Genomic DNA, 17,811 nt, shown 5'->3' with positions numbered 1-17,811 from the left:
GGCTGACTTCCCGATGTACTCAGGAATCGTAGGATTTCTGATGAGACTGGCCCCTATTAACTTAAACCATAGTTGGCTAGGGGCCTCCAGCTAATTGGGATAAAAGTGTGTCAGTATCCGGTTTAAACATAATAAAGTTTGCATTGTAATGGAACTGTAAATTCATATTGTACTGGAAAAAGTTAAACATAGTTTATTCTAGGCTTTGTATCTCATGTAATTATTTTAATCATTCTGATTTTGGAATAGAATTCTTTATTGGCCAAGTGTGATTGGACACACAAGAAATGGAATTTGTTGAACAACTTGCATCTAAATCTTCCTGAATATGAAAAGCAGTATCTAAGTGTGAAATTGATCTGCAAATTTAGAGTGAAAATCCTCTTAAGAGTTCCTTATCCATAGGAGAGTAATGAAGTAGCCGTTTCCTTAAGTAGACTTATGCTATCAGCTGTTTAGAGACACTCCCAAAATTAAGCATTACAAACTCAGTTTTGTATCTAAAAAAAAAGAATGTAGAATATTCTCTATAACAAATACAGTATTTATTCAGAAACACATTACACCATGTCCTCTGGTTAACCTCTGTAACCAACCCCACTACTGTTAATGAAGGACAGACATAAGGAATAGCATTTCTGCACAAAAAATACCTGTTTAAAAGTCCATTTCCCCAGTAAGAGTAATTATGATTTCCCCAAAATTAGTAATCCAGATTAGCAAATTCCATAGGGAATGATTCATATCCTGAAGTGATATAATTTGACTGCCATGTCCATATGAGATTAAACCCAGACACTAGAATGAAGAGCAACTACTGAGCATCAGGCTTACAGTGGAATAAGCTGTTACTAGAGGATTTTAGCACATGAAAATGTTTAAATCCTGCAGTTAAGAGAACAAAAATTCATTGTCCAAGGAGTTATCCAGTGCTATTTCACTTTATCATGGTACTTAAAAAAAAATCTTTTAGCAAAAATGTGTACATCAGATAAAATTGCACATGGACTTTAAAATACACCTTTGTTTTACATAACTTCTTTCACTGCCCACCTTTTTCTATTTTATTTCAAACAATTAAGGTGCCCTTAACCAGCTTTTCATAGAAATAGTGTTACACGGCAGCAGCAGATTCTTATCCAGAGAAAAGGACTTAAGAATACAATTTATACAAATATGTAACTCAAGAACAAAATGGGCACTCTTTTCTATTGATATTTCAAATAATAAAGTAACAGAGTTGGAAGCAACCCTGGAGGTCTTCTACTTCAACCCCCTACTCAAGCAGTAGTAGTCCTCGACTTAACAACAGTTTATTTAGTGACTGTATGAACTTAAAGGCATTTTAAAAAGTACATTTACATTACATTTACAACCATTCTGGCACCCCCATGGTCATGTGATCCAAATTCAGATACCTGAGACCGCTAGAGTGTCCTGGTTAGAATGTGATCCAATTTTGCAGCCTTCTGATAAGCAAAGTCAATGGGGAAGCCAGATTCACAATAACCATGTTAGTAACTTAACAGCTGTGGTGATTCATTTAACAAATGTTTCACTTAGCAACAGAAATGTTGGGCTCAATTGTGATTGTAAGCCAAGGACTACCTGTACTATTTCAGACAAATGGTTGTCCAATCTCTTCTTAAAAAACTTCATTGTTGAAGCACCCACAATTTCTGGAATTTCACAGATTGTTCTAAGTGTCAGGAAATTTCTCCTTAGTTCTAGGTTACCATCCATTGCTTCTTATTCTGCCTTCAGGTGCTTTGAAGAATAGGTTGACCCCCTCTTTTTTTGTGGTAGCCTCTTAAGATATTGGAACACTGCTATTATGTCACCCCCTAGTCCTTCTTTTCATATTTGACTTAATCAACTGCTAAGGGATCAACTGTTTTGCGGCCTGAGAGAAAATTGCATTGAATTAGCTTATGGACAACTGTTTTAGAGCCAATATCTCAGAAAAATTTAAATGTAACAAAATAAAGGTCTGACTTGAATTCTATTGACATCAGGGCTAGGAAGACAGAGGCCTCTATTTGTGATTCTAAAGCACCATATAAAAACAGCTTACAGTATCATTTTCTATCTTGTGCTGTTTAACTGGGACAATCTCATATTTTCCTCTGCAGTATAGATCTTCATATCAAAAATTGGAAAATAATATAAATACTAGATAATGAAGCTAAGTACTTTACTGGCATTCAAACAAATCCATATGAAAAGCACTTCTGTGTAACATCCTGAAGATCACAACAATATTCCTCCATCAACATATTAACAACATGAATACATGGGAATGAAAGTAGTGTAGAATATGTTATATACATATTCCCACTCCTTCATAATCTCTGCCATTAGTTGCTATGTGAACATTTCATTTGCTGCTTCCTTTTTACCAATTTTAGAGTAGCAGACATAGCTATTATCAATGCCTGGGAGTATAGTATTATATCAAGCCTCTTCCACAGACACAGATATATTGAAATGAAATGTTTTATTAGTTGGGTAAAGCAAAAAGGTCACCATTTTTACTAAAAGAATGAAAGTCACAATAGATGCTTATCACACCTTTAACTAGGTGTACTTTTAACTGGCTGGATACTGCAGTTGGGAGGCAGGTGTAATAAAGGAAGAATTATATGGTGATACACATTTCAGTAGAGAAAGGAGAAATTATTCCATTAGAAATATTGGGACAAAAATTCCAACTATGAAAACAGAACAAACACATTTAGGGGAACACTACTGTACAGGAAAGGTTGCAACTGTAGAAAAACAAAGGTTTGAGTGCAGTCCAACACAACAATTGTGTTCCCATGTCTCCCAATTTTCCACACTCGGTTTACTAGTCCACTTTTGACTGCTACTTTTCAAAGTTTGATTTTGAACTCTGTAGGCTGCACAGTAGCAGAAGTCCCCGAGGATTTGAAGAGTGCCTTCAAGATGGTGTCAGGATCCACTTCAGCCGGGGGATTTGAAGATGTTCCTGTGCTTGTCCGACGTGGTTCAATTTCTTTCTTCACTGAAGGAGTGTCACTCAATCGACTAGGCAGAATTACAAGAAATAGCATTATATTTAGCCTCTTGACAGAATATAGACTCAAGCAATAGTATTTATTTTTTTATATACAAGAATAATGGAAAGAAAAAGAAAGAACAAAATTAGAAATGCTAGAAGCTCCAATATTGAATGATAATCAGGAATGAAATGGGTGCTATCAATTATAATGCTGAACTAGCTTTTCATTTTTTCAGGCTAATAATCTAAGGCAAATTTTATTTACGTCTTGTTTACATTCTGTCCTTAAAGATCTTTAATTTTATGAATGTAATACACTTACAGCAAAATAGGCTGGTCTGATGTGATGACATTTCCATTAATGAAAAGATTACATTTCATTGGTTGTCCTAGTGAGAAAAAAATTAAACATAACAACATCAAAAGATGCAATGCTTTAAAGTACTCTATTAGAATTGTAGCTAAGGTGGCACAAATTCTGGAAAATCATAATCTGGATCATATTCATTCTTTCCTCACTTTATATTCAGTGTCAGAAGCATTGCTTCCATTATTTTTTTCCTCTTGATACCCTGTTTCTCCAACAATACGGCCTCCCCCAATAGGAAGTCCCAGCATGTTTTATTGGCATGAAATGAAATTAAACCCCTCCCCCCAAATTAAGGCCTATATTAAAACATGCGAAATGGGGGGGAATGGTGGGGAGGCTTGCCGTTAGGAAGTACTTTTGTTGCACACCCAGATATGGTGCTGCCTGCATTGACCCCGATACGAAGTGCCCCACCAACACCGAGGTCAACATCCAAGCTGTTGCCGCCCGCCTGCCCAAAGATGCAAGGGGGGGAAATTAAGTCACCCCCAAAAAGATGGCCTAGCCATTTTTTCGGGACTCAAAAAAAAATAAGACCCAGCCTTATTATATGAGAAACACGGTAATATAAAGAAAAATCACTTTAATTAATTTTTAAAAAATTAATTTTCATTTTTCAAAAATTAATTTGAAAAATTGCAACTGCAAAAATCTGTTTTCTAAAATCCTGGTAAAATGGAATTTTTCTTTATTGTTTGATTTTTTGTTTTTCTGAAAATGTTTGAAGCATTTTGCAAAGCAAGAAAAAAGAAAGAAAAGCTCAACCTTTCACATGAGGTTCATACTCACCATCCAAGCATCTGTTGTTATATTTCTTATATGCAGTGATGGCATCTTCCTTTTTCACAAACACAACTTCAGCCATCCCAGGGTTCACCAGACGAGCTCGCTTTAGGGCACCACACACACAGAACAATTCCTGAGTGAAGAATATAGTATTGCTATAACTTTAAACAAGATAAGATTGTTAAAGGCATAGCAGCAAGACGCTAGGTTTAGATATTACCTAAAGTGCATGTCTCTTCCAGTTTTTGTATTTGTGAAGTCTTATTATCAGTAAATTAAAACATCTAGTATTGAAGAGTTTCTGCATTATAGCAAAAATGGTCTATGAGTGAGATACTACAGCATTCCCTGCATTTTATAAATGTTCTAGATTCCTTAGATTTTGAAACAACTGTATAGTTATATACAGTGTCAAGCTTACAGCAAAGGCTTTTGTACTTCAGTGTCACAAAAAAGGCTTTCCTTTGAACTATTAAATTCCTTCTGGTATTTAATTTATTGTACATTAGAAGATATCTAAGGGATGAAGGAGACAGACTTAAGCAGATTATTAGTCAGATTTGATAAAAAGTTCCAGTTTCTCAAAAACATGTTCCTTATCACGCTATTTAATGGAAATATTCAGAAAACAGGTTACAGGCACTCCTTGACTTATGGCTATTCATTTAATAACATTTCAAAGTTACGACCTCGGAAAAAGTGATTTACGACCTATCCTCACACTTATGATGGTTGCACTAGCCTCAAAGTACGTGATTGCAATTTGGGTGCTTGGCAACCATCTTGCACTTACGACCAGTTGCAGTATCTTGTGGTCATATGACTGTGATTTGTGACCTTCTCTGATAGTTTATGAGACTAAGCATCAACTGGGGAAGCTGGATTTGCTTCATAACCACATGATTTGCTTAATGTCCATGTGATTTGCTTAATAACCATGGTACAAATGGTCATAAAATTGGGTCCAATCATATGGTGATTTGCATTATGCCTGCACCAATCTATAATGGAAATTCTGGTCCCAACTGTGCTTATAAGTTGAAAATTAGCTGTACTCCTGGACTTGAAAAACATACAATACTCACCACAATGTCCTCTTCTGTAACACGGGGGTGTAAATTATTCACAGTCATCTTAGTACCCTCTAAAGGACTGAAGGCTGGCTATAATAAAAAGAAGGCAAACATCAGCCATAGTGGACATCATCAGTGATGTAATAATGCACACAAGCAAGGTGAAAAGCTAAAGTCTATGGTTAAATCTCTACAATTTCGGAATGCAGGTAGTCCTTGACTTACAACCATTTATTTAGTGACCAAAGTTACAATAGCATTGAGAAAAATGATTTATGACTTTTTTTCACATGCCCATTGCATCATCCCCATGGTCACATGATCAAAATTCAGCTGCTTGGCAACTGGCACACATTTATGACAGGTGTAGTGCTCTGGGGTCATGTGATGGCCTTTTGTGACCTTCTGACAAGTAAAGTCAATGGGGAAGCCAGGTTCACTTAACAACCATGTTACTAAATTAAGAACTGTAATGATTAAGTGATTCACTTAACAGTTTTGGCAAAAAGGTCGTAAAATGGGGCAAAATTCAGTTAAATAACCATCTTGCTTAACAACAGAACTTTTGGGATCAATTGTGGTCATAAGTTGAGGACTACCTGTATTCCCCCTAATTAATATCCAACCACCATATAAAGCATATTCAGTCAGCAAAAATTTATACTGGGTTCCACAAATAGCTCATGTTATATACAATTCTGCACTTAGGTTCGGGTGGGGGAGAGCCCACCCACAATTGTGAACCACACACAGTTATCAGTGGCATGAAGGAAACTGCCATGTCAAAAAATGGAGCAAGACAAAAACTAAATGCAATTTAATTTAATTTAATTTAATTTAAACAGAGTTTGGCATCATTAATATAGTTCTCTGGAATTCTCTGGGAACAGTACCCTGAAGGTGCTTTGGTGACTTCTGCACCTCTGTATTTGGGAAAAGGACAGAGTATATCTGTTCACCTCATTTTAGACTAAAATTAATTTTAAAAGAATTTTACAATACTAAGGACAGCATACAAAGACACCCCCTCCACATCTTCAACTCACCTCAACCACTGTAGGCTCTTTAGGAGGTTCCTCCTTGGTCACTAAGGTTCTAGACATGTTTGTGAGGGTTTTTGTTCGGATAGGGGAAGGAGGAACTGGAGGAGCTGTATATGCATCATTCTGGACAACTTTTGTAAGAGGGACTGTCTTTGAGAGAGAAAACTTGTTGCCACTGAGTCCAGCCTGCACAAACAGAACATAAAATATTGGAAAATAAAATACTGGAAATGCCAGAAGCAATTCCTTTTCTTCCAAACATCAAAAGCCAAATACTATTACATCGCAAGATCTTTCACATCAGATAATTTAGCTGCAGGAACAAATTCATGTGATCTAGAGAAGACATATAGCTGTTGAACTAAGCTAACCCACTCCTTTAGTTTTTGTCTAACAACCTGCTGGTTGGAGCCTTAGACTGTACTGAAAATTGAAGCATTTCATGTTTTTTTTAAAATAAAGATTTATTACACTATTTAATATTTCTAAAAATGTTACAAACCACAGTAAGCTTAATGAAATACACTGTCTCTATCAGCAAATGTTTCATCTAATTTAGAATACATTTTTAAAAATCACATAGTTCCAGATACTATTAATGAAAACAAAGGAGGCATTTCAAATAATTCTTTGTAATAGACGACAAAAAGATACAAAATGAGTGAGCAAACTAAACTATTTTTAAATTATTTTTCATTTTTCATATATATTTGAAACAAGAAAATAAAGCAACAATCTTAATGAAGGATAGGCAACAAACAATGTTAAAATATATTCCTTTTTTTATATTTAAAGTTAGACAGATAGTCCAAAGAACATTAATTAGTATGGGTCCTTTTTATAGATTTTAAGTCTGTGTACAGAAACAGGACAACAAAAATATATGAATCAGAACAATCAATTCATGAGAGATTACACTAAGATCATAACAACACTGCAACAAAAAATAAGCTCCCTCTTTTTTGACAATTGGTCTATAAAATAGTCTTAAGATTTACTTTAATTTTAATGAATGGATTTTTTAAATTACCACCATTGTTTTCACAGAAGCTTAAAAAAGTTTGGGCCACTTTAATAAATAACAGAGAGATGCTATGCTTACACAAGGACCCAAGCAATTCTTTGGATTTATTTTCAAGATGTTGCACAGTCTTATTATACACAGCAAGCCAAAGATTTACACATCATATTAAGGCACAACATGGTTTGTTTGCATTTCAGATAATGTGTTTGTGAACCCAGCTACTTGTGATTTAATAAAAGTTAACTAAACACATAGTTACTGAATAAATGTTCAAACCAGATGTTGGTGTGGTTTTAATCAAGCATAAGAAATATTTTGTTTTATTTCTTTCTCAAAATCTTAGCATACAACGTGGGACCTGATTTATCCAATTAACCTTGCTTATTCTTCTTCATTAAACTTTGAAAACTTTTGAAGAAAACTTCCCCTTCTGGACTGTAATAGAATACTGAATTCGAATGTGATATTATTTGTCCAGAAAATATATTTTGGTATGCTGAAAACATCATCTTCCCACCCACTGACTCTCTTTATCACAAAATTGAATTATATATTCTAAAACTAAAGCAGAAATCTTTCTGGATTATGCATGCAACTTCAGAGTTAAAACTATAAAAACAAAAATGGATGATGATAGGATGAGATAGGATGAGATATGAAATATGGTATCATATTTTAATCTTTGAATTTGATTCTTTCCCCTGAAGTCCTGTCGTTATTCTTACCATTTGATTGTTGTTCTTTTATTTGCCTTACTTCTGTTATTTTAATCTTATATATAAGCCATCTAGAGTTACACCAGCAATTAAGGTGGCATACAAGTAGGTAGGAAGATAGAATAGTAAGCAAACAAAATGACAAGCACAGATCACTAACTTTGGTTGAAACCCATAGCCTGTTATTTATCACAATAATTCCTTTAAGGCAAGGGTCTTCAAACTTGGCAAGTTTAAGACTTGTGGACTTCAACTCCCAGAATTCCTGAGCTAAGATGACTGGAGGAGGAATTCTGGGAGTTGAAGTCCACAAGTCTTAAAGCTGTCAAGTTTGAAGACCCCTGCTTTAAGGCAACCAACACTACTATGTAGTAGGTTTTTTAAAACTAAAATGTCTTCTACTCTGAACAGAATTAAATGACATATGACTAGTTAGATTGAAGATGGACACTGAGACCGCCTTTCATGTTTTTGCTTAACTTATTTTGAAGGACCTTTGGCCATATTTCATAAAATATGGTTCTTAAGGTAAATAATAAAAGCATGAGTAATCTAGTTCAGCAAACAATGACTTCCTTTCTGCGCTTTTAACTATGATAGAAATAAAAAATAAAGCAACATTTTTTAAAGATCATTCTATAATTGACCTGTGGCATACCTTCCATTTTCTTATCAAAATATATGACTGGGCTCATACATGATATTAACTTATAATATAGTTTATTAGTGGCTTTGTACAATGCATGAGCCTCAACATGATCAATCATTTATAATATGCACCTTTTCATCAGAATAATATGGATTTTCAAGACAACATCAGAAATTACATCCCAAAACTGTGGTGATTTGATAGTAAAACACAAGACTAGATTACCAAAGGGAACTTTCCTCTTGCCTCTCTAACGATCTTTCACCAGAATGATGAAGGATAGAGTTAGTTTGCAATACAATGGAATCTGGACAGATTTCAATTACTAGCTAGTTCAAAAGATGGAAAGAGAAATTAATGGCACATTAATTCTATGAGGGTCTACATCTGCCCCAGATACAGGTAATTGTCACCTTGTCCTAGAATAGGTGCAAAAAATGTACAAATCTGTAGGCTGGAATGATAATGTTCATCCAATATGAATAGAGAGAAAGCATAAGTACATGCTCACTAAAGGCAGAAAAGAAAAAGGATTACAAAACCAGATGCTTACTGCATTATTCAGGAAGCTATTTGTTGCCGTGATTTTCATCTCTTTGCTGGGAAAGGGAGATACAGTTTCATCATCATCCTCTGTATCATATAGGCACTAAAACAGAAAATAAGTTGATACAATTTTTATAATGGAAATAATTGAATATTTCACATTGTATCTGCAAAATTGATATCTTAAAGAGATGGGGTTATGTTGAAGTAACAGCTAACCTCAACAGGTAAACTGTTATGGACTTCAATTCTGCTTCTAGCTATCAAGAATATGCATGTAGTGATCTTTTTAAATTTATACTGTGTATGTTACTCAACAAATCAATCAACCAATTTTTCTGAGTATAATACTTCTCAGAGGTGACACAGATACGAAGGTATCACAATGCTAAAGAAATTTGTGCTACATATAAGGGCTATTTTAATACAGAAATATAAACTTTTCCATGCATGTATTGCTTACTTACTGAAATGCTTCAAAACTGTTCGATCAGGTGGTATCAAAAACTATTTAGAAAACCAGGAAAGCTTGACAATACTTACAGTGAAACAAAAGATGGCTCATTTATGCTATAATTCACATTTTAAGTGACAAACTGATTATATTAATTAGATATTTACAGATCTAATTTATACAGAATCCCAAAGCAGATGCTTCCAATGATTGTCAACATTGTACACATAGTAGCAAAATGTATAAAAATAGGTTATAAAGTTATGTAAAGACACGCACCTGTTTGTGGGTATGATTATTCACAATGTTGACCTTCATACCTGCAGAATGAGCATGTGATGGAATTGTCGCCTTCTGCTGTTATTGGGGTTGAAGAGGAAAAAGATAATATCAGCTAAAGATATATCGACTTCTGAAGTTAAAGGAAAATTACAAAAACGTTAATTGTTATTCTTTAGTGCTTCTAATAGCAAACAGACCAATTATTTATTTACCAAATTTTTGAAGTCTTAAAATGCATTATTCTACAATCTCTTCCACTAACTGTAATAAAAGGCTTAATGTGATATAGAAATTAAGCAAATAATGTTGTATTATTAAAAAAGAAAGCATAATTGCAGGAATTGCTTTGTCCCATAATTGTGTTCTGCTTCCAAACTTTTTGTAAAGATACCCAGAGAAGGCTCAATGCTTTACAGAATTATTACCACAAGCTTTCTCTGACTTTTATTCAGATATTTGGAATCAGCCTGGTTTTATTTGTGAGATACTATAACAAAACTCTTGAAAAATCACTGTACTTTTTACTGTAATGCAAGCTCTAATTCAATGGTATCAGACTGATTATTAAAAATAACGGCTTGGTTTTTAAAACAAATTCTACAGTCAGAACTCAATGTATTTACCATGATCAATCAGCCTCTGTGGAGCAGGCTGTTGCTTCTGCCCTAAAATAGAACTTAAAAAGCAAAAGGGAATTGTTGGAATTTGTTTGACTCCATATTTTTAAGTTGGATTACAACTGAACAAAGTTTTTTCTGGATTATAACTGAACAAAGAAGGAAAACTGGATGACATTTTAACATGTTGTAGAGTGCCTTAAGCTTGACAACCTGATACAGAGACAAAATTGGGAAGCTTATAGCATAAAACTGGAGAAGACAAAAATACTAATCCCTTCTTGTGCTGATAGCAGGTAAGATGGCATAATACCTTTGGGAAATTAAGATATCTTTCCAAGCATTTCGATAGGTATGTATACATATATGATATCAGCTTTGTGTGCATAATATACCATTGTTTCTATGGGAAAACTGAAAATTACAAAACAATATAGCATTCTGAGCCAGATGGCAGGCTGATGCATTTGTATTAACCTGCCATCTTTATTAGCGCATTACTAAATATTTGCAAAGTATCTTTTCTGCTTCAAGGGATACAGTCTATCTTCCCTTTTCTCTTTTCTGGTGTGTTTAGCGAGGTAAACAGAATCATTGTGGCATCTTATTTCAAATTCATTACAAAACTGCCTCAGTGAGTGATAGCACCTAGTCAACCTTGGCTGGTTGTAGGAACTAAGCAGAGTTGGTTGTGATCAAGGGGAAAATTCTGGGAATTATAAAACTATCAGCTAGACTTTTAAAAATACATGTTACTTCTGTGTACTGCCCAAAAAACTGCACAGAAGCAATCACTAGAAGCCTAGTTCAATTAAAGGAATCTTAGTTTTTTTAAATAAAGCACTTTAGTTTACTCAAGATACAACATAAATCAATGCTTAATATAATTTTTCATATAACCATAAGGGTATGAACTTGATGCACTCTACATACTGTCTTGATAAGAACTGAAGCCTCAAACAGCTATACAGCACCAATTTGTCCCTCTTGCTGAAATTTATACAAGAGGAAAATATAGGAGAGATTACAAGTTTGTCATTTAAATAATGCAGTTTTATATAATTCATAATAAGTTATTAGATGTAGGCAAAATAAATATCTACATCTATTATAAACTTAACTGCAGTAGTATTTCTCATACACTTGGAACACTGCATTAAGAAAAATATTATTTTACTGGATTTCTGGTTTGAAGGGCTTCAGCGACAGACAGGAATCCGTGATTGTGTGCGATTTCTGCCTGGGCTCGCCGCTGGAGCACCCCGAGCCGGCTGGTTTCGGGGCTAAGCCACCCCGTAGAGGTGGTAAAGAAGGGGGAGACTGCCAGCAGGGTCGAGGAGAGCCGCATCTCTCCTCCTCAGCTGGCCACCTCAAAGAAGCACTCAACCAGAAAAGAATGCGCAGGAGAAAGATAAGAAGTGAAAGTTTGGCTGATCGGGCTAAGTTGAAAAAGCAATAACTAAGGTACCCTGGAATTTAAATGTTACAAGAAATAAGATCGCTCCCAAAGAAGAGTCGCAAGCAGCGAAAGAAAGAGAAAAGGGAAAGTTTTGACATTTTTTTCTTCTCTCTCCTTCCTTATATTGACAATTAAGAATAAGAAATTGGAGAAATCCGCTTTGGCATCAATAGGCAATTAAAGCTGAAAATATAACTAAATGCCAAAGGGACAATAAAGATTTCTGGACATTAAAAACTTTTTTTTCTATAAGCAGGAAGGGAGAGAAAAAGAATAAGGGCAGGATCTGGAAGAGGGAGGAGACTGCCTGGACTTTAAAAAAATCTAAAGTAAAATTTCAATAAGACTTCTAAAAGATACATTTTAACTGAAACTTTGCAACTAAATAGTAACCCCAGGAAGAGAAAGTGGAAAAAAAAAAGAAAGAGCAAAAAGAAAGAGTTTGTGTGTATTTGGATTACTTGGTGACTTTTGGCTATTATATTTGAATGACTAAAATCAATCGGGCGGTTGTTTAAAAACTTTTACAATGGCATCACTTTTCGAAGAATTGAAAATGGAACTTAAAAAGTACAAGGAAGATGCACAAGAAGGGAAGGGTTCCTTTGGCTTCGTTTTTCAATTCTTAGAAATGGAGATTCGGAACTATGAGAAACAACAAGAAAAGACTGCAAAACAAGAAGACTGGGACAAAGAAGAAGCCATCTTTAATGAACAAGTAACTATGTGGGGAAGAAAAAGGGAAGGGGAGAAAGAAGATGAATTTAAGACTTAAAAAAACAACCAAAGAAAAGAAAAATAATTCAAAAAATAAGTATAATACTGGAAAACAACAGAAAAGGGGAATACAGAAGAGGGATGTAGAGGAAGAAAGACAAAGGGGTAAAAAGGGGAGGGAGAAGAGAGGGAAGAAGGAAAGGAAAAGAAGTTACAAAGGTCCGGTGCAAGATATAAAGAAACAGGACCTATTTAGAGATAATGGGTGAAAACTTAACTGAAAGGGGGATTCTGTAAAGGTACATGAGATTGTGTTGTTATATTTGAAATAGAAATAACTTTAGAAAATTGGAAACAACATATGATTAGAAAGAGGGATAGAATGGTTAGTGTAACTTAATGAAATGTTTGTGAATAAAGTAAATGAAATAAAATAAATGAGAAAACTGAACTAGGAAGGAATGGGAACACTTTAATTAGTCAATGTTTTATAAAATATAAGTGAAGAGGGGGGGAATTGATTATGGAAAGCTAATAATTGTTCCCATAGAACAGGGGTTCCCAACCTGGGTGCGAGATGATATTCCAGGGGGTGCGAGAAAAGTCCAGGTAAATAATAGGATATTGGCTATATGTTGGATTTTTTATTTTCATTTGCAATGGATTAACTTTGTTTTCATTTTAGAGTTAAGTATTGTTATTTAGTGGCCGTCACATACATAGCTGAAAATCCTACCATATATTTAATGCGTTCAGTAGTTCCTAAAGTCTAAATTTCAGGGGGTGCGAGGTTCGAGTGAAATTTCTTTAGGGGTGCGGGGCAAAAAAAAGGTTGGGAACCACTGCCATAGAGGTATGATATTTAATTGAAAAGTAACATGAAAAATCTTAAGACTTTAATGAATATTATTTATTTATATCATTTATATTTTTTCTTTTTTTTAAAGAATACTGTGTGTAGTTTGAATGTACCAAACAGAATCCGAATGGAAGCTATGTATTATATTGAATGTTATAACTTTAGGGGAAAGATATAAAGGCGTCATACTCCAATCAGTAACTACAGGAGAAATTTTGTTTAATGAGAAAAGATAATAGACAATTGAAACAGGACAGACAAAAAATATAAATATAATGATTTGAATTGAGATGAAATAAATATAATAAAATTGAAGAAAATAAAAGAGGGGAGAAGCTATGTAGAAAATGTAAAATTGTAATAAGATATGGAATAGAATATAAAAATGAGCATGAATCTGAAATTGTGTCTGCACGAAGAAATGTAACCCGGGATTATGCTGCTTTCAAAAAAGATGTTTTAATTGTGTTTCTTTTCTTTTTGTGAAAACTCAAATAAAATTTACCAATAAATAAATAAATATTATTTTACTATGTGAATGACCCTGAAAGAGCCAGTTCCTTATATCTGATCTAGAGAAAAGACAGCTCAATGTCTTACATGCATTGATTTCTCCTATCGTTACAAAAATGTTGTCACTGTATGTTCAGAATATCGGAGAATGTCATCCTCAATCTGTTAAGAAAACAACCTCTTCAACAGTTGACTCAGATGCATTTTACAAAATACTGATTGTCTGAAGCTGTTTCAGTCTGGCTTCAGGTCAGTGTATAGGACTGAGACAGTATTGGGCACACTTGATGATGATTTCTAGCAGAAGCAAGATGTGAGTGGTGCATCCATCCTGGTGCTTCTTAATTTCTCAGCGGTTTTTGAATTTGTCGACCATAATATCCTTCTGGACTGCAGGGAGGGGGGGAGAATGCCTTTGGATTCAACATTGCCTTTCCTCCTGTTCAACAGCTACATGAAACCCCTGAGAGGTCATCTGTTGTCAGTTCAGGGTGCAATTCTTCATTTGAACACCATGTCACAGGTGTAGCTGTCAATGACTTGACTCCCTGTCTGGAAACTGTCTGAGTCTGAATGGGACACAATAAGCTTTGACTCAATCCTAACATGACTGTGTGGTTGTGGCTGTTTGGACTCTCTAGGTTGATGTTATCACCATCCTTGGATGATCTTGGATAGAGCTATACTTTCCCAGTCAAAACTAGTATGCAACTTATGAAATTGCAGCTACTGTTCAAAGAGCAGGAAGCAGTTGTGGCCAGAAGTCCTATGCACAAGTACATCTTGTATGCCAGTTGTGTCCCTTCCTTGATTGGGAGACCCTTCAGATAATCATTCATGCCCTAGTCGCCTCAAGCTTTGATTACTGCAATATGTTCTATGTGGGGCTGTCCCTCAGACTATCCTAGAATGGTTTCAACTGCAGCGGCACAAGCAGTAATAGGTGCATCTTGATGTATCATGTTTCACAATTGCAAGCAAGCTGCATTGGCTGTCAGTTGGCTTGACAATGGATACCTGGATGACCACTTATCTCCAATAATTTCTACCTGCCAAGTGTGCTCCAGCAGAGTGGGTGCACTCCAGGTCCCCTCCATTAAATTTTGCCATGTTCTGGAATCTACGAAGCAAGCCTTTTCTATGGTGGCCTCCACATTCTGGAATAGCACCTACCCAGAGATAAGGAATTTTTTCTCCTAGAGTTCTACAAAGGATTGACAATCTGGCTCTGGTCCTGGGATTGATGTCTGCCATTGTTCAACAGCCCCCTATTTTGTTTTGTGGGTTTGTTAGCAATGTTTCAGTATGAGCCACCTATTAATTTTGTTTTTCAGTGTTTTGTATACCAGCCAAGTCTACTGGAGTTGGGTGGCCAATAAATTTAAATGAATGAATGAATATAAATCTTGTTATAAGGAATTCTGAGAGATTCAGTTGAAATGAACTAAAGAATTTGACATAAACTGCATTGTTACTTTTGCCAATATTTTCCTTGAAAAACATAAACTCATTTCTTTTGAAACCAGAAAAAAGTGAATTAACAATAACTTACTTGTATTGTTTTTGTGATCTTTACAGCAGGAGATACTGTTTCCACAACTGTGTCCATGGTGGCTGCAACTGGAGCACTTCTCTTCAAACTAATTTTCTCTCTAGCATCAATAACTTTGGTCACTTTTTCTATACTCTGTTGTTTCCGGGAATTTAGCATTTCCCGGGCATCTTGAACTTTCCCTTTGATTTTGAACCTTGCGTCTTTCTGAAGCAGTTTCTCCCTGGCATCTTTCACACCAATTTTGTGCCTAGCATCAGTAATACCAATCTTTTGACGTGCATCAAATGTCTGCTGAAAACTGACACTGGGTGATGATCTGCTTAAAAAGGTTTGCTGGTTTCCAATTCGAGATCTAATGCCTCCAAAGACCGGCCTCATGTTCAGTCTAAAAGAGAAATGCCACATATTAACTAAAGCTTTTCAATTAAAACAAAAACAATCAAATACTTCCAATTCATCATAGAAGATTTAATAGATAACAGATTTATAGTTCTTAATGGAAATGTAGCATGTTGGTTTTACCCACAATTCCAAGAGATCTCTGAAACAGGTTTATAGTGTAAATGATATAGCCTATGTGCACTGTAGCTTTTCCAGAGATGCACTTTTTAGATGCTATGTCAGTGAAATGTTTTTAGACACCTTTACATACTTTTTGCATTACACAGAACCAAGAGCCCCGGTCCAAAGAGAAAAAAACGGAACAAAATCAGGTCCAGCTGCAGTATTTAAAGATGGGGCTAACGGAAACCACTTCTTGAGACGGGGGTGGGTGGGTGGGCGCATTGCTGGATACACTGGGGCAGGCAGGGACGCTTGAAAAGCTTTCTACTCAGCCCTCACCTACAACATGCTGCTTCTGCTCCCCGTACCCCTCTCGCGCGGAGACCCTCTGGCGCTGCCTTCCTGCCAGCCGACACCCCAGCACTGCTCACGGTGGGTCAACAGAACCGAACTCTCTAGGTTAACGACTGACAAAACGATAAACCAATCAGAAGGCAGAATGTCGCTCTGGGCGGGCCTTCCCTCCCGGACACAGTACGGATCTTTTCTGCGTGCTACGATGGGGAGCGGGCCGTCAGGTTCCCTCCTTGTAATTTTTCTGCAGATGGATGTTCTTTCCACTCACCTCCCTTTTGTATTGACACTGACGCCGCGCTTCTTGATCAGTTCATCCAAAGATAAATCCGCCATATTTTCTCTAGGCCCGGAGAAAAGTCGCAGCGACCGACTCCCGGACATGAGATGTAACTACTTCCGGTCTCACGCTTATATCCGTTTGTCTTAGCTTCTCGCGCCTGTAGACAAATCACGCGTAATAAGGAATTGGAGATTTCGTGGAGACTAGTTTCCCATAATCCAAAGCGACAACATTTTAATTTGCATGTATAAAATGAGATATTAGATGCATATTTTTCCAGATTCTAAAAATTTTTCTTATATTAGCGAATCAGAGGGTAGGTAATAGAGATTTAAATTGTTAAAGTTGGGTTTTTTTGGTCTCATACAGTTCACCCTCATGTCGAACGACTCTGTTCTCAATCACCCTTCCTCCTCTAGAGGAGAACGTTATGCCTTAAACTTATGAGTAAGGAAAATAACGATTCGGGGTGACGCCCGGGTCCTCACTAACAATGTGAGAGGAATTTTTGAGCGGGTACAGGTCGTCCCTGAGGTGACCCGCCTACTTAGCGGGATGCCTGGGTGTTATGATCTGCCCGAAACGCTATTGTAAAAAGAGGAAAAGCAGTATAAGTTTTCTGGTTAATTTATATATCACAGGCAAATCAACTAATCTTCTGCTTCGTCCAAAGTTCTACATCAATCCATTAGTTTTCTGCATCTGAAAGTCTGTATCTTTTAGTAACATTTGTGTTGGAAAAGGTGCTATCCATGATCTTCCTGATTTGCCGACCAGCATGGCTCGTCGATAATGAGATTTCATAGTGTTTCCAGGATCAATCAGGGCCTACTTACGTCCTGGAGAAGAATTCAGGTCTGCTGGTATTGGGCATGGTGAGTGTAGGAATTGGAACATGAAAAACATTATCTAATTACATTCAGTAATAAATATATGAGCCCAGTTATTTATCCTTCTATTTTTGGAATAACAATAGATTGTGTAC

At 35.9% G+C, this 17,811-nt stretch overlaps 1 protein-coding gene and 1 non-coding gene across 5 annotated transcripts; one reads left to right on the top strand and one right to left on the bottom strand.

The window, feature by feature from the left end:
* Positions 1–2,180: 2,180 nt before the first annotated feature.
* Positions 2,181–16,971, bottom strand: POLDIP3 (DNA polymerase delta interacting protein 3). 4 transcript variants are annotated; one of them, XM_026697344.2, is made up of 9 exons: positions 16,815–16,971; positions 15,683–16,070; positions 9,963–10,040; positions 9,237–9,332; positions 6,298–6,480; positions 5,264–5,341; positions 4,182–4,311; positions 3,345–3,411; positions 2,181–3,048 (listed from the first exon to the last, which is right to left on the bottom strand). In XM_026697344.2, exons 1-9 carry the CDS (start codon positions 16,925–16,927, stop codon positions 2,874–2,876), a joined length of 1,308 nt encoding a protein of 435 aa, XP_026553129.1. In that variant the 5' UTR covers positions 16,928–16,971; the 3' UTR covers positions 2,181–2,873. The 4 variants fall into 4 exon arrangements, with proteins under 4 accessions (XP_026553129.1, XP_026553138.1, XP_087790825.1 ...); XM_026697353.2 differs by having other exon boundaries at positions 9,963–10,037; XM_087934699.1 differs by having other exon boundaries at positions 9,963–10,037; positions 16,529–16,946.
* Positions 16,972–17,256: 285 nt separating this feature from the next.
* LOC113438297 (U12 minor spliceosomal RNA) lies at positions 17,257–17,406 on the top strand. The gene has a single exon (XR_003374364.1). It is a non-coding gene; the product is annotated as a U12 minor spliceosomal RNA (small nuclear RNA).
* The last annotated feature ends 405 nt before the right edge of the window (positions 17,407–17,811 follow it).

Source organism: Pseudonaja textilis, chromosome 5 (assembly GCF_049901715.1).
Source record: "Pseudonaja textilis isolate UNSWEBS1 chromosome 5, rPseTex1.2, whole genome shotgun sequence".
Taxonomy (NCBI): domain Eukaryota; kingdom Metazoa; phylum Chordata; class Lepidosauria; order Squamata; family Elapidae; genus Pseudonaja; species Pseudonaja textilis.
This window is presented reverse-complemented; position numbering and strand designations above follow the sequence as displayed.

What these genes read in the sequence shown, in the direction of transcription:
- POLDIP3 (XM_026697344.2), bottom strand. Translation starts at nt 16,927, where the DNA reads ATGTCCGGGAGTCGGTCGCTGCGACTTTTCTCCGGGCCTAGAGAAAAT. An exon ending in ATAGCTTCCTGAATAATGCA is followed by an intron (nt 6,481 to 9,236) that starts GTAAGCATCTGG and finishes CTGTTTGTGCAG; the next exon opens with GCTGGACTCAGTGGCAACAA. An exon ending in TAACAACAGATGCTTGGATG is followed by an intron (nt 3,412 to 4,181) that starts GTGAGTATGAAC and finishes TTTTCTCACTAG; the next exon opens with GACAACCAATGAAATGTAAT.